General features: G+C 40.3%; 1 protein-coding gene across 2 annotated transcripts in view; it reads left to right on the top strand.

Moving 5' to 3' along the window:
* The window catches only part of RPGRIP1L (RPGRIP1 like), an 89,440-nt gene extending 77,284 nt beyond the window's left edge, over positions 1-12,156 (top strand). The window contains exons 25-27 of one of the 2 annotated variants that reach the window (XR_013992087.1): positions 4,608-4,741; positions 7,605-7,782; positions 12,048-12,156. Coding sequence is in view for 1 of the 2 variants with exons in the window: in XM_081030353.1 (XP_080886479.1) it covers positions 4,608-4,741; positions 7,605-7,717 (247 nt within the window). In the remaining variant the exon portion in view is untranslated. Of the gene's footprint in view, positions 1-4,607; positions 4,742-7,604; positions 10,592-12,047 lie in introns of those variants that run through there. The other variant, XM_081030353.1, reaches the window with a different exon arrangement.
* The last annotated feature ends 4,741 nt before the right edge of the window (positions 12,157-16,897 follow it).

Genomic DNA, 16,897 nt, shown 5'->3' with positions numbered 1-16,897 from the left:
TACTTAAGAGCACAATAGGTGCTAATTTCAGTATTACTAATGTTATTTAAATAGCTCATCAGCCTTTCAGACTATTTCTTATCTTACTATCAACCATTTAATAATTCATCATTTCATATTTTTAAATGTATTTTTGGGGGCAAATTTGAACAGGACACTTTGCAATTCTGGTTCAAGTAAAGAAATTACACCCTTTGGAGGAGGAAAAGGAGCTGATCTTAGTAAGTTTGTACTTTGGCCTGAGCTCCCGTCCAATGCAGTTTGAGCCTCTGACGGCCCGTCGGCCTCTGAGCTGGCTCCCCGGCCCGGCCTGGGCGTATCCTTGCTCTCTTGGAGTCCTCTTCTCCTGCACTTTATGGCCCAAAGGTGACACAGCCTCGCCCTGCCTCAGAATTGGTGCTAACCCCTGCCACCTTAGAGAGCGACGCGAGTTCTTTCCTTTCCTAGATGTCATGAAGTGAATATTAAAGACACACTTCACAGAAGAGCTTCCAAACTAACACTGTATCTTCTGTTTCAAGAAGAGACTGAAATTCTTAGCTCTTAGGATCTGACTGTGGCTTTTCATTAACCCCTTCAAGTCGGTATATCATTTCTTTGGATGCCAGTTCTGAAGAAGGGGTGGTAAAATCCTGTTAGCCCGAGGCTCTGTTTTTCCCCAGAAATAATCACTCAAGTTTTATTGATTTACAGCAGCTTCTTCCAAGTCCCCCCAATACCGCCAGCCCCCCACGTTCTCCAGGGAGTAAACAGCACCGGACATGTCGCCTGCCTCTCTGCAGTCAGCCAGCTGTGTCACCACCGTCCGGACTGAGTTCTGTCCCCGTAAACATCCCTGGGGGTTATACCAACCCATTCAGTCCTATCGTCTCCCTCTGTGTTCACTTTGTTTCTAGAACGTTGGAACATATCATAAGTAGCACTCCTTGTTGGCGGGGAACAATTTTGTTCCTCGCAAGTGTTTCTTTTTAAAAAGGCAGATACTGGGAGTGACTGATTAGCTCAGTTGGTTAGAGCATGATGCTAATAACACCAAGGTTGCCGGTTCGATCCCCGCATGGGCCACTGCGAGCTGCGCCCTCCTTAAAAAAACAAACAAATAATGAAAAATAAAAAAATTAAAAAGGCAGCTTCTGCTTTAATGTTAGACCTGCCTTTCCTCAGAAGACCTGCTTATTTGTACCAAAATAGTTTTAAAAATGAAAAAGTCCACGGTAACTGTAATGCCTCCCACTCTGTCATCAGTTTCTCTGAAAAAAAAAAAATCTCTAAATGCCCCACAGAGACGCAAATGTTCATGTCGTTCCTGAGAAATGCTGAGAGAGGGATTGCAGGTGCGAAGCAACTGACTCGGGCTGGTGACAGCTCCGTGACTGCTGGCTCCCGCTTCCGACCACCAGAGAGGAAGTGGGGCGATCGTGGGAGGGAACAGCCCTGTCTCCCCTCCTCCCCTGACAGTGTCATGTTCTAAGGAGAAAAAGGGAGGGTACTTTTACATTTTCCCACAGCCAAGAGACAGTTGTTATTCCAGTGGACCTTCTCACCTTTGGGAAATGCTCAGAGGTCACATTACTTGAAGTACCTCGTAGTTTGTAAGAATTTAGTTTCTGAGACAGCAACCCTCTTGAATACTGGTGGTACCTTACGAAGCCACAGCTAGAGACGTTGGGCCCATCTTCCCTGACATGTGGACAATTCTATACATTGTAAAAGGAATTTTATATAGTGCCTCGGCAGCCTACCTCTTGCAATATTTGCAGATAGACAAATGTCACTTTAAAAGGGAGGCAACATATTGAAATGGGGCTTTACAATTATTTATTTGAAGTCGTAGTTTTGACACTGACTTAAGGTTCCTTTTTGGTTTCCTTTCTTTTCAGCAGTGTTCTAACGAGCACATCCTACGTAACCATCAGCATCCAACGTGTAACACTCAGTGATATGTAAAACTCATAGGCTCTTCTGCCCTGTTTCACATGAAAACGAATTATTTCAGAATGAGGAAAGGGCAAAAATTGTTAAATGACGTAAAGAGTCATTTTAGTGCCTTTTGATTTCCTAAATAACAGCAGTGACGTTTCAGGTCTGCCTCTTGAGGCCCAGCCCAAGGCCCGTCTTCTCCAGGAAACCTTCCCAGATGAGCCAGCTTTTGGTCCATTTTACAGCTCACGTCGTAATTCGACAAGCAGTCAGGATCCCCTACGGAAGTGCCAGGCGCTGAAATGGTGAGCAGAGTGAAGCCTCTGCACTCGTGGAGTTCACATGCCACTGAAGAGGACAGACCTCAAGCAAACAGCACCTTTTATATATTACAGGAGGTGCTAAAATAGAATAGAAAGAACAGTGAAGGCAGACCTAGGAGGTGACACTTCCACTGCTAGTGAAGGACAACAGGCCCCATTCACGACCCGCTCAGTCCAGCAGAGGGAACTGCAGGCCTGGAGCGGGTGGAGGTGTGTTTCTGGGACCTGGCAGGGGAGGGGAGCAAGGTCAGGGTCACTGAGAAGTAGAGAAGCCACAGGAAGGAGAGCGGGGAGAGGCGCAGCTCCTGGCACATCCAATTGGTACCTTCCCGGGTACGTGGCACGGAACCCAAATGTGTGTGTCTAAACCCTCAGACCAGACCGGAAGCCCCTTGAGGAGATGAAACAAGGTTTCCCCTCTTTGTCTTGGCGGGATAAAGGCAAGACATCAGATGTATCAGTGTGGCCTAAGCCACACTGTCGTTTTGACATTATTTTAGTGTACCTGCCTCCCTTTTTAGCTTAATCTTATAGTTTATTAATTTGGTATTTGACGTCTCATTTTGCTCTCTCTAGAATTGAAAGCCAGAAATACTGCGTTTTTTGGTTTCTAGCCCTTTCCCGGCGTTTAGAAGTTGTTGTTTTTTTCTTTTTTGTCTCAGAATTCTTATATATTCAGTGGCAGTAATAGTCTGCACTTGTAAAGATGACACAGATATCATGTTTAGATATGAGGTACTATATAAAGATAACACTTAACATTATTATAACGACCTCTGTGGCCTCCCTCTCTCCTGTAAATCTTGTGGATACACGTGCACATCAGATAGTACTTTTAACTTCTCCTCTTCCAAGCCTGTTCATTTTAGGACAATCTCTTTCATCATCATTCTTCTTCTTTAAACTGAACTACATGGTCACTGTATAATTTGGGAATCTTAGTTTTCAATTGAAACAAGCCTTTTTCATGCCTTCTTTACCTCTCTCCTCAGGCATACAGAAGCTTACACAGATCTACCTAAATTCAAAAATAGTGGTAAGAAAAGAGCAAGAGTTTACTCAGTGCTTACAGTGCTCCAGGCTCTGTTTGCATGTATATCTCATTGGATCCTCACAAGAGCCCCAGGAGATAGGTATAATTATCCCCATTCCACAGATTAGGAAACTGAGATCAGAGAGGTTAAGAATTTGTCTGAGGTCACACAGCTGGTAAGCAGAAATTTGAACCCAGAATGGAAGCCCTTAACCAGTCCATCTTAATCCATCTATTTTATGCATTGTACAGACTATTCCTCTTCTCCACTTGCAGACCAGGATCTGCTCTCTTCACAGTTATTGTGTAAATAGGTATTATCTTTGATTTCTGTTTTCTAATCATAATTATTGCCAGCAAAACACGGACTTAGTAAAGGAATGAAACGTTGAATACTTATTTTCAACAAACTGGTTTAAAATATTCTCATGTTTACCTATAAGCATTTGGAAAGGATTTTATATATGCATGTTTTTCAAGGCACGATTTCTCAGAGACTTAGATTTTTATCTCAGAACGTTATCTAAGAAACAAGTTTCTCGTTTTGTTTCTGATTTGGGATGGAGATGTTTTTGAAAATGGTTAAAATGGTAGTTTACAAGCATCCGTGGTTTAAGCTATGCTGCCAAGACATATCAAAAGAGAACTTAACTGTAAATTCCTGTCATTCGGTCAGTCCAAGCGTGTTTGGCCTTAACGCAAGCCGCTAATTCAAATCAGTTCCATGAGAGCCCTACAATTATGTGTCTAAAAGTAAGCTAGAACTTGGACGCTATGACTGTAAGTTAAGAGATTGCTGAAGTAATGCGAACATCTCATATCGCCCTTGGGCAAAGCTACAACATTTATCCAACACAGGTCTGCATTTTATAGAGCACATACAGTTGGTCAAATTGCTTAGTGGCAACTCCAGAGTGGTACACTTCTATGGAAAATGTTGCATTTCCATTGGAAACGCTGCCCTAACCTCCACGGTCTTTTTGCTCTTGATCCTGTCAGCCCTGCCGTAGATGGATCGAGTACGATTGGGCAGCGTGTAACAGAATGCACGTCCAGTGCTTCTCCGCCTGGTAATTTTCCTGAGAGTCTAGGGCTAAGTGTTGGTCAGGGCTTCGAAAAGTGGATGATTGTTCACTCGAAGGCTGGGTGTGCTATCATCATTCTGATAGTTCATATGATAACTTACCCAGCCTAAGGTAATTTTCTTTTCATTGGAATAAGTGGAAATGTCCAGATGACTCCCTTAGTGATTAAAACCTGCCCGGGAATTTTGTTTCCCGGTGGTGACTTCCTCCCTCTGTGGTGGATCTCTCTGTTCTTTCCCTTCTCAGTATTCGCTTCACGGTGGTCAGTGACCCCCCGGAGGAGGAGCAGGACCTGGAGTGTGAGGACATCGGCGTTGCCAACGTCGACCTCGCCGCCGTGTTCCAGGAAGGGGCAGACATCATCGCGCAAAATATCGATGGTATGGGGGGAAGTGTCGCATTTGTACAACCAACAGTTGCTGAGATCCAAGCGCTTTATTAAAACCTTCTTTTTTGCTGGCTACAAGGACAGCAAGTCACACATTAGTTGAATCCTTTGCAACTCAAGCTGGTTTTTTGTTGAAGCTGGAAGCCCCTCCCTACACCCTTCCCCTGCCCTCCCGCTCTGCCTTCCTTTGAATCAAGAGAAATGTAAAAATAATTTTCTGTGGTTCACAAGGAATTATGCATTTTGTTAATATCGGGGGGGGGGGGTGTGACGAAAGTTTGGCCATTGGATTTTTTCCATGTTTATAGAAGCCTCATGCTGTCAAGCCTTATTTCAGCTAAGGCATGTTATTCTGAGTGACCATTCTAGTGTCTTTTGAAGGCTTGTCTTCAATTCAGTGTTACCATCCAGTGACACAGTCACTGAAAAGAACTCCGGGTACTTTCGGTCACTTGTTTCCCACCAGGAAGCAGAGCAGGGTACGGGAATCCTGACAAAATGTGCTCTGCTGGGTATGGAGAATTACTTCACCCACCAGGTGTGAATCCCAACAGTGCTTAATTCTGCCCTCTGTTCTTACATAGTATAGGAATTATACTCTATGAATCAGACTTCTTAAAATAATAATCAGGAATGGCCGGGGCTGTATACAGCATATGGAGAAAGGAGGCCGCGGCCTGGTCTCGTTTGTCAAGTCAGCAAAGCCATCTCTGGGAAAACGTCCAGGGCTTATTTACTCATTTATTCATGTATTAAGTGAACGCTTAATTAGGCATCTCAGTTCCAGGCACGTCGCTCACACCACAGACCAAATGGGTTTATGTGTCAAACTGCTTGTCCTGGAGATGTGTCAAGTGCTCAAAAGTCAGGATCAGGCCAAATAATTAACCAAATTAGAACAAAAAACCCATTCTGAGAAATTTGTATAAACTCTACATATCCTAACTCTGTGACAGTTGGTCACCACTTGAACAGGCAACAGAAGAAAAAGATGAGAGAACTGAAATATTAGCCTTAACCTCCCTGTTAAAGACACCCAGGGCCTTTGCGGCCGGAACCGCCATCTTCCAGTAATTCACCAAAATGACCAACACAAAGGGAAACGGGAGAGGCCCCGCTGTATGTCCTCCAGGCCTTTCAGAAAACGTGGAATTGTTCCTGTGGCAGCATGCATGCGAATCTACCAGAAATGTGACAGTAGACATCAAGCGAATGGGGACTATTCAAAAGCAATGCCCCTCCAATGTCACCAGGGCAAAGCTAAAAGGGTTTACAGTGTTACCCAGCATAAGGCTGGCATGTTGTAAACAAATAAGGGCAAGATTCTTGCCAAGAGTATTAATGTGTGTATTGAGCATATTAATAAGCACTCTTAAGGGCTGAGACAGCTTCCCGAAACGTGTGAAGGATAATGATCCAAAAAAGAAGGAAGCCCCAGGGAATAGTACCAGCCTGCCCCACCCAGAGAAGGACACTGTGTGAGAACCAACAGAAGGAGCCTGAGCTCCTGGAACTCATCCCCTATGAATTCATGGCGTGATAAGTGTGAAAAAAATAAAAGACCTCCTTACTGTTTAAAAAATAAAAAATAAGACACCCAGGAGCAAGAGAGCCTGATGAAAGGACCAAAATTATCTATGCTTTATATTCTTAATCTTTTTTCAAGTCAGTTCTGTTTAGCAACCCATGCTCTCATTTTGCAGGACCACGTATGGCCCCACTGGTCTGACACAGACAGCTGTTGTGGCCATATTTGGGGAAAGAGCCAAAGGTGAAGCACAGGTCAGTTTAGGGTTTCAGTGTTTTGTGCTGTGGCAGACACAGAAGGAAGAAGCCGCACAGAAGAGGGAGTATTTGGGCAGTGAGCGCGGCTACCTGTGCCTCTGCAGACTCCGGCCTGTTCACCTCCACCCAAGTCTTGGTCTACTTCTGAGTTTTGTTTGAAGGTTTTCTTACAGTCTTTCTTGGAATTAAACACACACACACAAACACACACACACACACACACACACACACACACTCGTCTCACATACAGTTCGAGGAAAACCGCAAGGAATATCAAAAGGAAACTACATAGACTCCTAAGTGCTCTCAAACTTCCGAAGTGCAGGATTCAGGCCCTGAGTCACACGCAAGCACCAGCGTGCACAGACGGATGGGGCCCCAGGCTCTGAATCAGCCTCCCTCTGGCCCCACCGCCGAGCTCACAGAGGCCCCAGGCTCCCGTCGGCTACCTTCCGTACACACTCTCCCCAGAAAAGCCCACGTCCACTGGAAATTTTACATCTGTTTGCCTGCGTCAGCAGGTCACGGGCCCTTGCAGCCAATCCATGGACCTTAATATTCCTGAGTCTGCCATGTTAGCGTTTTCTGATTTCACATTAAATCTATTTTAAATGCAGTGTTCTCCTTAGAAAGATGAATAGCCCATCCGAATGATGATCATGTAACTTTACAGTGGTTCAGCATTTTGAAATTTCTTATTAACACTCATTGTATGTTAGAACAAACTCTTCTTTGTTGTATCTTGACCCCTTTTTGACTTATTTCTTATTAGCTTAGAAATTCCGATTCCGTGTTGCAATCGTTATCCGGTAGCCTTTCCACTAGATACACTTCATGACAGGTCATTAGTTTAAACTCCACAAACAACATGGACACGGACATGCAACGCAGCTAAAACGTGTCTCTTCCTGCACACATGGCAGTGCCAGCTTTCATTTCGAGATTTATAAGCTGCCAGTGAACGGACTTTCATAGAGGTATTTTCATCGTTTCAACTACTGTTTCAGCTACACTAGCCGAAGAAAAATCTGTTGAATGACGTTAACCTTTTTGTGCTGTTTCCTCCCTAGTGCTGGACGCACGAGCAGATGGTGGAGGTATCGGCCAGCTCAAAGTAACAGTCGAAGCAGTGCAGGCCCTGCGGTCCGTCCACGAGCAGTACAGACAGGACCTGGGGGCTTGAAAGGAGCTGCTCCGGAGGCGTCTCCTACTCCCGAGTCGAGGCCCACAGGAAAGCTCGTAGTTGAGGTTTTCGTAATTACTCTGGTGTATATAATCTATAATTCATGGGAAGCTGGGCGGGGGATGGGGGGCCTGGGTTTGAAGTGTTCGAGTTTTGTATACTCTTTCGTTTGTTTATTTTTCTATTCCCTCCTTCCCATGCCTGCCACCCCTCAGGATTTCATGTCTCCACGGTGGGCAACATCTTCTCCATAATTTATACCTACATGATAGCTGAGAAAGTCTATTTGCATTTGCAACATTTTCTGACGAAGAACTGAAAGGCAGTTTCCATTTTTATTTTTAATAAGTGAAAAGCATAAATCTTAGAAAACCTACGAAAAAGAAATACTTTTATGTTATCCCTAATCGTCCCACTAAGTGGAATGCCTATGATTAGCCTCATTAAGAGTTTTCTACTGTGAAGATTTTATTAGAAGCAATATATGAAAATTACTTGGATTAATGTGTTAATCTTCCTCTTTAAAATGCTAATATCCATTTTATGCACATTAAAGCTCAGTGTGCATTTTCTTTGATGCATGCAGTTTCTATCAATTAAATATAAAGAATGAGACTTGGCACCAACTTATTAAATTACTGCAAGTTTTTTTGTTTTGGGGGGTTTTCTCCTTAAAAATTGTAATTCTTCCTATTTGTATTATTTTCATGGATTTGTAATGGTGATATGGATAAAGGGATCCAGGCAGGGATGTGTGTACATAAAGAGAAGATAGATACAGGTAGATATAGGAAACTTACACTTTGAAAACTTAGCTTATGACATGGAATTATTTAAAGTATGGCATGCTTAGTTAGACCTGAAAGGAGTATCTTTTTATCATTTTCAAAATTTACATCAAGCTTGTACAACGCTGGGGTGTATCTGGATAACCAGACCCTCACAAAGCAGCTTAGAAAGTTAATTTTCTAGCTTTTACCCAATCTCACTGAAGGATTTAATTGATATTTTTAATGGAGCTGTGAATCAATGCTGCAAAGGAATTGTCTCTAGAGGTCTAGGATATAACGCATTTCATTTTTTAATTTACTTTTTTATTTGTCATTTTCTTCAAAGGATTTTTATAGGCTGCGGGTTTTCACTGTTTGCAAACAGGCTATGTTCCTTCTTAAGCATATGTAAAGTATTCAGGGAGATAAGTAATTTATTAAAATCTACCTAATTTGCCGTGATATATTAAATCTCTGCTTCAGTGATCACAGACCATTTCATTTAGAGAATTAGGCATTCCCTCTTTGTGTGATTAAAGCTCTGGAAAATGAGTTCTTTGCTCCTATTTGTGAACATTCAAAGCCCGCTAATGGCAAGAAGATGGAATAGATTATGAGACAATTCATTACAGTTCAACAGAGAAAAAAAAAAAGCAGCTATAATGCAAAAATGCAAGTATGAATATCTGCATATAGTTTGAACCATCTGTGCTCTAATGGCTTCAATAATGACTCTCGTCTTTAGGAGGCTTTGAAATGACATCCGTACAATATTAATTTGTTGATGTACATTGTGGGACCAGTAGAGTATGATCTGACCACAGAAATCTATAAATTCTGTTTCTACCATTGGGCCTCCCTGTTTGGGGCCTGCCATCTCCAAGAAGAATCTTGCTCTCATCAAACTCTGCAAATCTTCATAATAACTCATTCCTCTGGAACCTTCTAGAGACCACAAACATCTGCAGACTAAACCGCTCCAATCCTAGTAAACAGCCACATGTTTGTTGTCACTTCAGCTGGCTCTGAGCTCATCCTTTTGGCTTCTCTTGCTAGCTTTCTTTGGCTTTCTGCAGTTACAGTGTCATTAAGGCCCATGATATTCCCTGCAGTAATTTAAAACAGCCGGATTATACCCTGGGATTAACTGAGTGGTTTTTGAGACATTTATTGTGGTATTCTCCCAGGAGGTTTGTGTTATTGTTTTAAAACATTACATCCCCAGCGAAATACTCTTCTGCAGAGAGAAGGACCGGGTAGCACCGACTTTTAATCTCTTAAGTGGAGAGAGGACTTTTTTATGAGAAAACTGAGATTTAGTCAACGGTGTGGAATGTGTACCCCAGATAAGATTAGAGAATTAGCCGTGTTTCTGTCACATTCGTGTTTACCTTAATGGATTATTAAATATTCCTTTTCTAGCTTTAAAATACCTTCAAACTATGTAAGTGTTCACAAAACCCATCTTCCTAAGTAACTGAGTAGGTGCTGACACATTTGAGGTGGATGAGTGGTGCCGAATCCTATCACATGGATGCTTTGGTCGGGTTTCATCCTCTTTCCAAGAACGGTTTTTTTGCTTTGTCTTGTGCTGATCCGACTTCTTGGAAAGGTTCACCACCTTTTGGGTTACAGAGCAGTGGTGTCCTTTTGGTGGGCCACACCTGTCACTGAGTATGGCTCGGGGGCAGGAAGGTACCCACAGCGGCCGTGCTGCACAGATACACCAGGTCAGGGTAGCGCTGTGTGAACTTGCAGCTCTCGGTGGAAGCGTCCACAGTACACTCAGCACTTTTCTGGGCTGTAATGCTATTAGTTTGGAAATATAAATAGAGATGTGATGTGGTGTGTGGGAGAGTGTATTTTACATGTATTTTTGCCTACTGTAAGTAGAAATGTCAAATTCCTAGCCACTGTCATGAGAAGCAGTTGACAAAAATAAGTTTTATGGTTTACAATGCGGTTTACATAGAGAACATTTCTCTTCACTCTCAGTTTCAACATGTTTTCTAAATTATCATGGTTTATTGCCGTTTAACTTAAATTAGTTTTTTTAAAGAATAAATAGAGAATATATTTAACCAAATAAAGAACAGCCACACTGAAATTCTGCTGTTCCTGCCATTCATTCGTTACCACAAAACACAAATAATTCCTGTGTGTTATGAAGAAGTACGGGCTGGGAAGTGGTCATGTGATTTGGGAGGGTCTGTGTGCAACCGTGTTCCCACAATAAAACATCAATTATTTTAGCAATCTGACATCAAGAGCTGTGACAATGAAAACCACTTCTTACACATGTTCTAACAAGAATCTGATTCACATTTTTGTGGATATGGAAAATAACTTTTCTTAGTCAATCTGGCACTCTTGCTGAATTTAGAATGATTTCTTTACGCATTAGATAGCAAAATGGACTCATGTCTGTGAACAAATTTGACAATAAAATGTCATCTTTGTGTCGTATAAAACAACCAAGGGAGAGTTTTTGGGGATATAAAATTATTGAGTGATTGATGATATCAGGATAATTCATCCCCAACTCCGAGAGTACATTTTAATAAGTCACTCATGCCTGAAGGCCTCTGACTACCTTAACAAAGAAAAGCTAAACCCATGATTTATTATATATTGGGCAACATGCCTAATTAGATCCATGAGTGGGAGCAAACACAGCTTTATACACCCTTTGTTCAGAGCAAAACCAACCTCCCGGTCAACCAGAACCCAAAAACTATCAAAGCTATAGGAACAAGTGTTTCAAAAACTGAAAATAGAGAATTAGAAAACATCTCCTCATCCTAACCTCTTTTATCTTGCTAGATAGAATTTTCACTTCCATTTCGAAGTGCCACCAATGGACTGTGGCTTACAGTGCGATCTCCTGGAAAACTATGCCCACGTTCCCAGTATTGTTACACCTTTTGTTCCTGCCCTTTCATTTTCCATACAACATTGACCAACATGCTAAACAATGTTTTTCCTTCAGTTGTTTGAAGGAAAACCTGGTTCTCAGAACATGTCCACTTTTCTGCAGTAGATGCCTTCAGGCTTTTCTTCTGCTTTTTGTCCCTTTTCACTCTATTGAGATTCACTTTTATCATCTCCGTAACAGCACCACCTCTCTCACTGAAAGTCATTAGTTTTCTTCTGGAATCAAATTTGCCATCTTGATCTGTATACTTCTGTCATCTATTCTGTTCACACCTCTATTCAACTGAACACCTCCTCCCACCTATCTATCTCTCTACCTAAATTTATTTTTAGTGAAATCACTCCCCCCCCCACCCCTTTTCTTGCTGGGACAGCTACTTCTTTAGATGCCAGCATCTGTGACAGCTCCAATGGCCTTCCCAAAATGCTCCTTTGTGTAAGACTTTTCTTAGTTTAACATGGCAGGGGGACTCAGCCATTATGAAACTGAAGAAAACTATGAGGTTGGTGCAAAAGTAATTGCAGTTGAAAAGGTTTAAAAAAAAATTTGCAAAAACCGCAATTACTTTTAAACCAACCTAATACAAGCTAATTTTTAACTCTATGCTTCTTGTACTTTTTTACAGTGAAGTAACAGAGGCTGTAACTCAGAAAATTCTCAGGAATCACTGGTGAGGAGCTGAAGCATAATGAATTTTTTTTTTAATTTTAAGGAAATATGTCATTAAAATCGAGCTTTATTTGGTATAAATGTTTTTGTCATATAGTCACACATGTCTTTGACAACAGGGAAAATAAGAGAAATTTTAGAATAACACTTAAGAGACTACATAGAACATAGAGGTTGGGAGACTGTTCTAAACAAGAGGAAGAACAAGTTATAAAACAAGATAGAGATGTATTGAATATGTAAACATTAAGGCAGGGTAACAATTTTAATATCAGATGAAATAAAATCCAAAGTGGAAAACAAGGAACAAAGAAGGACATTTTATACTGATAAAGGGAACAACAGGTCAAAGATACGATGAACTTGAACATGTTTACCTGACAGCATAGTCTCAAGATACATGAAGCAAGAACTAACAGAACTATGGACAAAAATATTGCGGCTATATCTATTTCAAATTTTAACTCTCAAAGAGGGACAGGTCAAATAAGTCTATGTTGGCTTACTATGATTACTAAGCCCAAACGAATATAGAATGCACATGGAACTTTCAAAGAAAACTCAGCTATGTACTCAGCCACAAAGGACGTCTTAATTTCCAAAAAAAATCAAAACTGTATAGACTAACTGCATTTTGTGTCTCTAAGCAAAATTCGGTGAAATTCAAAATCAATAGTAAAAGGATAGCTAAAAAAATAATCCTAAGTAAAAGTTAAAAATATGTGTTGTTGTTCTGGGTTTCTAAGAGGACAAGAAAACCCACTCCTACAACTGAGAGACATTCTAACTGGGAGACATTCTACGAACTGCACTTTATGTTTAAGAGGGAGAAGGAAACATCAATTCAGAAGCCCACACTAGAGGGGAGCAAGGCAACGGTTGAGCATAAGAGAGGAGTGTGTGACAGACAAGAGTCAGGTGGTGGTGGAACACATCATTCCAACTACGGTTCCCCCAGAAGAAGAAGGCTCACCCTGAGTGGGGAAACACTACAAACAGGTTTGAAGGCTGGCGGATCAGAGTAGTGGCTCCTGGAAAGTATATCAGACCAAAGGTAGCAGATTTGGAAATACACCTCTTCTGGAAGAGAAGGGGGCCTTTTGGAAGGGAGCGGTATCCCTTGGAGCCAGTAGTGAAATGAAAGAAGGAACCAACTGAAACTATGACCCCCAGAGAAATAGGATGGATTCGTTACATTATATCAATATCAATAAAAAGGGGATATTTGTTAAAGAAATGCACTTCTCTGTAGCAACAGAAGAGGACGTTCTTGAGCTAAGAAACCTTGTAAACCACCCAAACCCTTCCTCAACCCATGTGATTTTCTTCCATGGCTGGTCCAGGAAAATTCAAAACAGGTTTTAATTAAAAAAAGAATCTTGGATCCATATTCAAAAAAAAAAAAAATTAAAATGAGAATCAAAACATCTCAGCAGGATGGAGTTTTACCCCAGTAATGGTGAATTTGATTGTTTGGACCACCCTTTCTGTTAAGAACAACTAGAAAAGCTAATTTTATACATACTACACACACACACACACACACACACACACACACACACACACACACACACACAGTATTTGAAAACATCAAAGTGCCACCAGTTACCTAGCCTGTAAGATTATAGAACAAGATCTGGGAAACCCAGAGGGTGCACCAGGCATGAAGGCTGCTTTTCTCCTAGAGGCATCTGCCAATCTGAAAGCATGGGGAAAAGGCTCAGAAGCTGAACAGAGCTTTCAATGGACTCACAGGGCTTTGAAGAACAAAAATTGTAATTTAGGGTCCACCAAAGACAAGGGGCCCCCGTGAATCCTCCAGGCTCAAATTAATCCTCCCTCAAATTACTTCTACAATTTTTGTGTAGAGTGGTACACACAAAATTAACTAGGCACATAAGGAGACAAGACCGCGTGACTGAAGACTAAGACAAAAGACAAGTGATAAGCCCATAACTAATTCAGATAATGGATTCATTATCCATGAACTTCAAAAAAACTATTTTTAATGTGTTCATAGTGTTAAAAGGCAATTTTGAGAAATTTGACAGAAGTGGACATTTTTAAAAAGAACCAGGGGGAATTTTATAAATAAATTTATAAATGAAATTTTATAAATGAAAATTAAATAACTGGAATTAAGAATTCACTAGGTGCATGTAGCAGTAAATCAGACATAGTTGAATAGTGACTCAGTGAACTGTTAAAAAAAAATCAAGAACACATCCATACTGATGCATTGAAAGAAAATGAAAAATATTAAAAATGCAGGGTGGGGAGAATTAAAAAACATGGGATTGTGTGAGTTATAGACATAGTTGAAGTCCCAGAAGAGGGAAAAGAATTAGAATCAATATTCCAAGAGCTAATGGCTAAGAATTTTCCAGAATCCACAGAAGACCTAGATATGATAATGACTTAGTCCTTTATGTCCAAGCTGGATAAACACAAAATCACTTAAGGCACATCATAGAAAAACTGCTGAAAACCAATGATAGAAACAATCTTAAAAGCAGTCAGAAACAAAAGACAACACGAAAAGCTGACTGAAACAGTGGAAGCCATTACAAAATAGTATGAAACACTTCTTGGACCCTACCTCACATCCGCCCTCTTTTATTCACAAACATGAAAGTTAACACCCCAGGGGAACTCTTGAGCAGTGGGAGCCAGGAGCCAATGGGTAAAGACTCCCCCTTTTCCATCCCTCTGATGGACAGTCTTGAGGTACGTTCTGTAGGGCTCCAGCAGAATCAAGCCCCATCACTCATAGAGGTGATCAATTTGATAACACAACTTTGCATTGGCTTTTCCTCTTCCCAGCCCTACCCTCCTTTCTCTAGGATCATTTCCCAAAGAAAGCATCTACCTGCATGCCTGTGTTTCAGGCCTAGCTTAGCCCTGGGGAACCCACGCTCAGATGAGATACCAGGAATGGATCTAGAAAGCAGAGCATCAGGTTGGGACTCTGACACTGGGTCACTCACTAAGCAGATGGCAAAAAGGATGGCACTTATGATAAGTGGTGTTGTGACAGATTCCTAATGATGGTGGACTGAGATAACTGATGTCTGAGTCTTATTGATGGTGTTTTAAGATGGTGGGGAAAGTGAAGCATTGGGTTATCGGTTATTTTCTGAATTTATGTTATACTTAATTTGTATACAAATGTAAGAAAAACTTTTCAGTAGATGAGAAACTCCAGAAGAAATCAACCTGGCCTTGATGAAAAAGAAAAGGTGATACAATATTTCAACATGAATTAAATAGTGAATTGTAGATAGGAGGGAAAAAAAGCAGATCAGATATTTAAAACTCAAAAAAGAAATTGACATACTGGAACTTTTAAAATGGGAAGTGATGTTAGGAAAGAAATTGATGAAAAAGAAAAATCTTAGTCTTGAAATGACTAAATTATAAGCACTTAAGAGAAAATAAATATGACTGAAAGTAGGTTAACGAACATGGTAGAAATGAAAGGAGCCAAGAAAATAAAATTAAAGAAAGAGGTAGAATCAGAGAGAAAATGATAGCTATAATAGTCAAATACAAGTATAGTTAGAGATGCTGAAGAGGAAAACAAAACAATGAAATAGAATTAACATACCAAATTATAATTCAAGAAAGCTTTTCTGAAAAAAAAAGCTTCATAAAAGACCTGAATCTACATACTGAAAGGGCCCACTCTGTAGGAAAATTTCTTCAAAACGGTCAACTCTGAAACATATTCTCATAAAACAACTAGACTTTAAAGTTAAGAAAATAATCCTCTGATCCTCCAGGCAAAAAGAACAAGTCATTTATAAAGAAAATAAAATCTGATTGGCATTAGATTTCTAAAGAGCAACTTACAAAGCAAGACAATAGTGAAATATTTTATAAAAATAAAAATAAAAAACTATGAACAGGTTTTTTAATCCAACTCAGCTATCCTTCAATATCAAGGCTATAGAAAAAAAATTATAATGAAATTCACATAAAATTAACTACTGTAAAGTGAACAGTTCATTGGCCTTAATACATTCACAATGTTATACAACCCCCACCTCTATCTAGTTCCAAAACACTTTCATCACTCCAAAATGTAACCCTGTATACATGAAGTATTTATACCCCATTGCCCCCTCTTCTGCCCTTGACAACAACCAATCTGCTTTTTGTTTCTATGGATTTACCTATCCTGAATATTTTATATAAATGGAATCATACAATATGTGACTTTTGTGTCTGATTTCTTTCACTTATAGTGTTTTTGAGGTTCATCCATGTTGTAGCATATGTCAGTGTTTCATTCCTTTTTATGGGTAAATAATATTTCATTGTATAAATTTGTTCATCCATTCAGTTCATCTGTTGATAGGCATTGGGTTGTTTCTACCTTTTGACTATTGTGAATAGTGCTTCTATGAAGATGTTGGTACAAGGTTTATTTGAGTAGTAGTTTTCAATTCTTTGGGGTATATATCTAGAAGTGGAATTGCTGGGTCATGTGACAAGCTATGTTTAACTTTTTGAGGAATCGCCAAACTGTTTTCCACAACAACTGAACCATTTTACAGTCCTACTAGCAATGTACAAGGGTTCTAATTTCTCCACATACTTGCAACACTTATTTTTCTTTTTTAACTTTTAATTTCCATTCTTGAGAGTGAAGTGGTACCCTGTTATGATTTAGATTTGTATTTCTCTAATGACTAACAATGTTGAGCGTCTTTCCATGAGATTGTTTATAGAAAAAATTTTATACATGCAAGAATTCAGAGAATATTGTACTAATGAGTCCTTCCTGAGGAATCTACTAGAAGA

This window comes from Rhinolophus hipposideros, assembly GCF_964194185.1.
Source record: "Rhinolophus hipposideros genome assembly, chromosome: 21".
NCBI lineage: Eukaryota > Metazoa > Chordata > Mammalia > Chiroptera > Rhinolophidae > Rhinolophus > Rhinolophus hipposideros.
The sequence above is the reverse complement of the archived record's forward strand: the minus strand, read 5'-3'. Positions and strand labels throughout refer to the sequence as shown.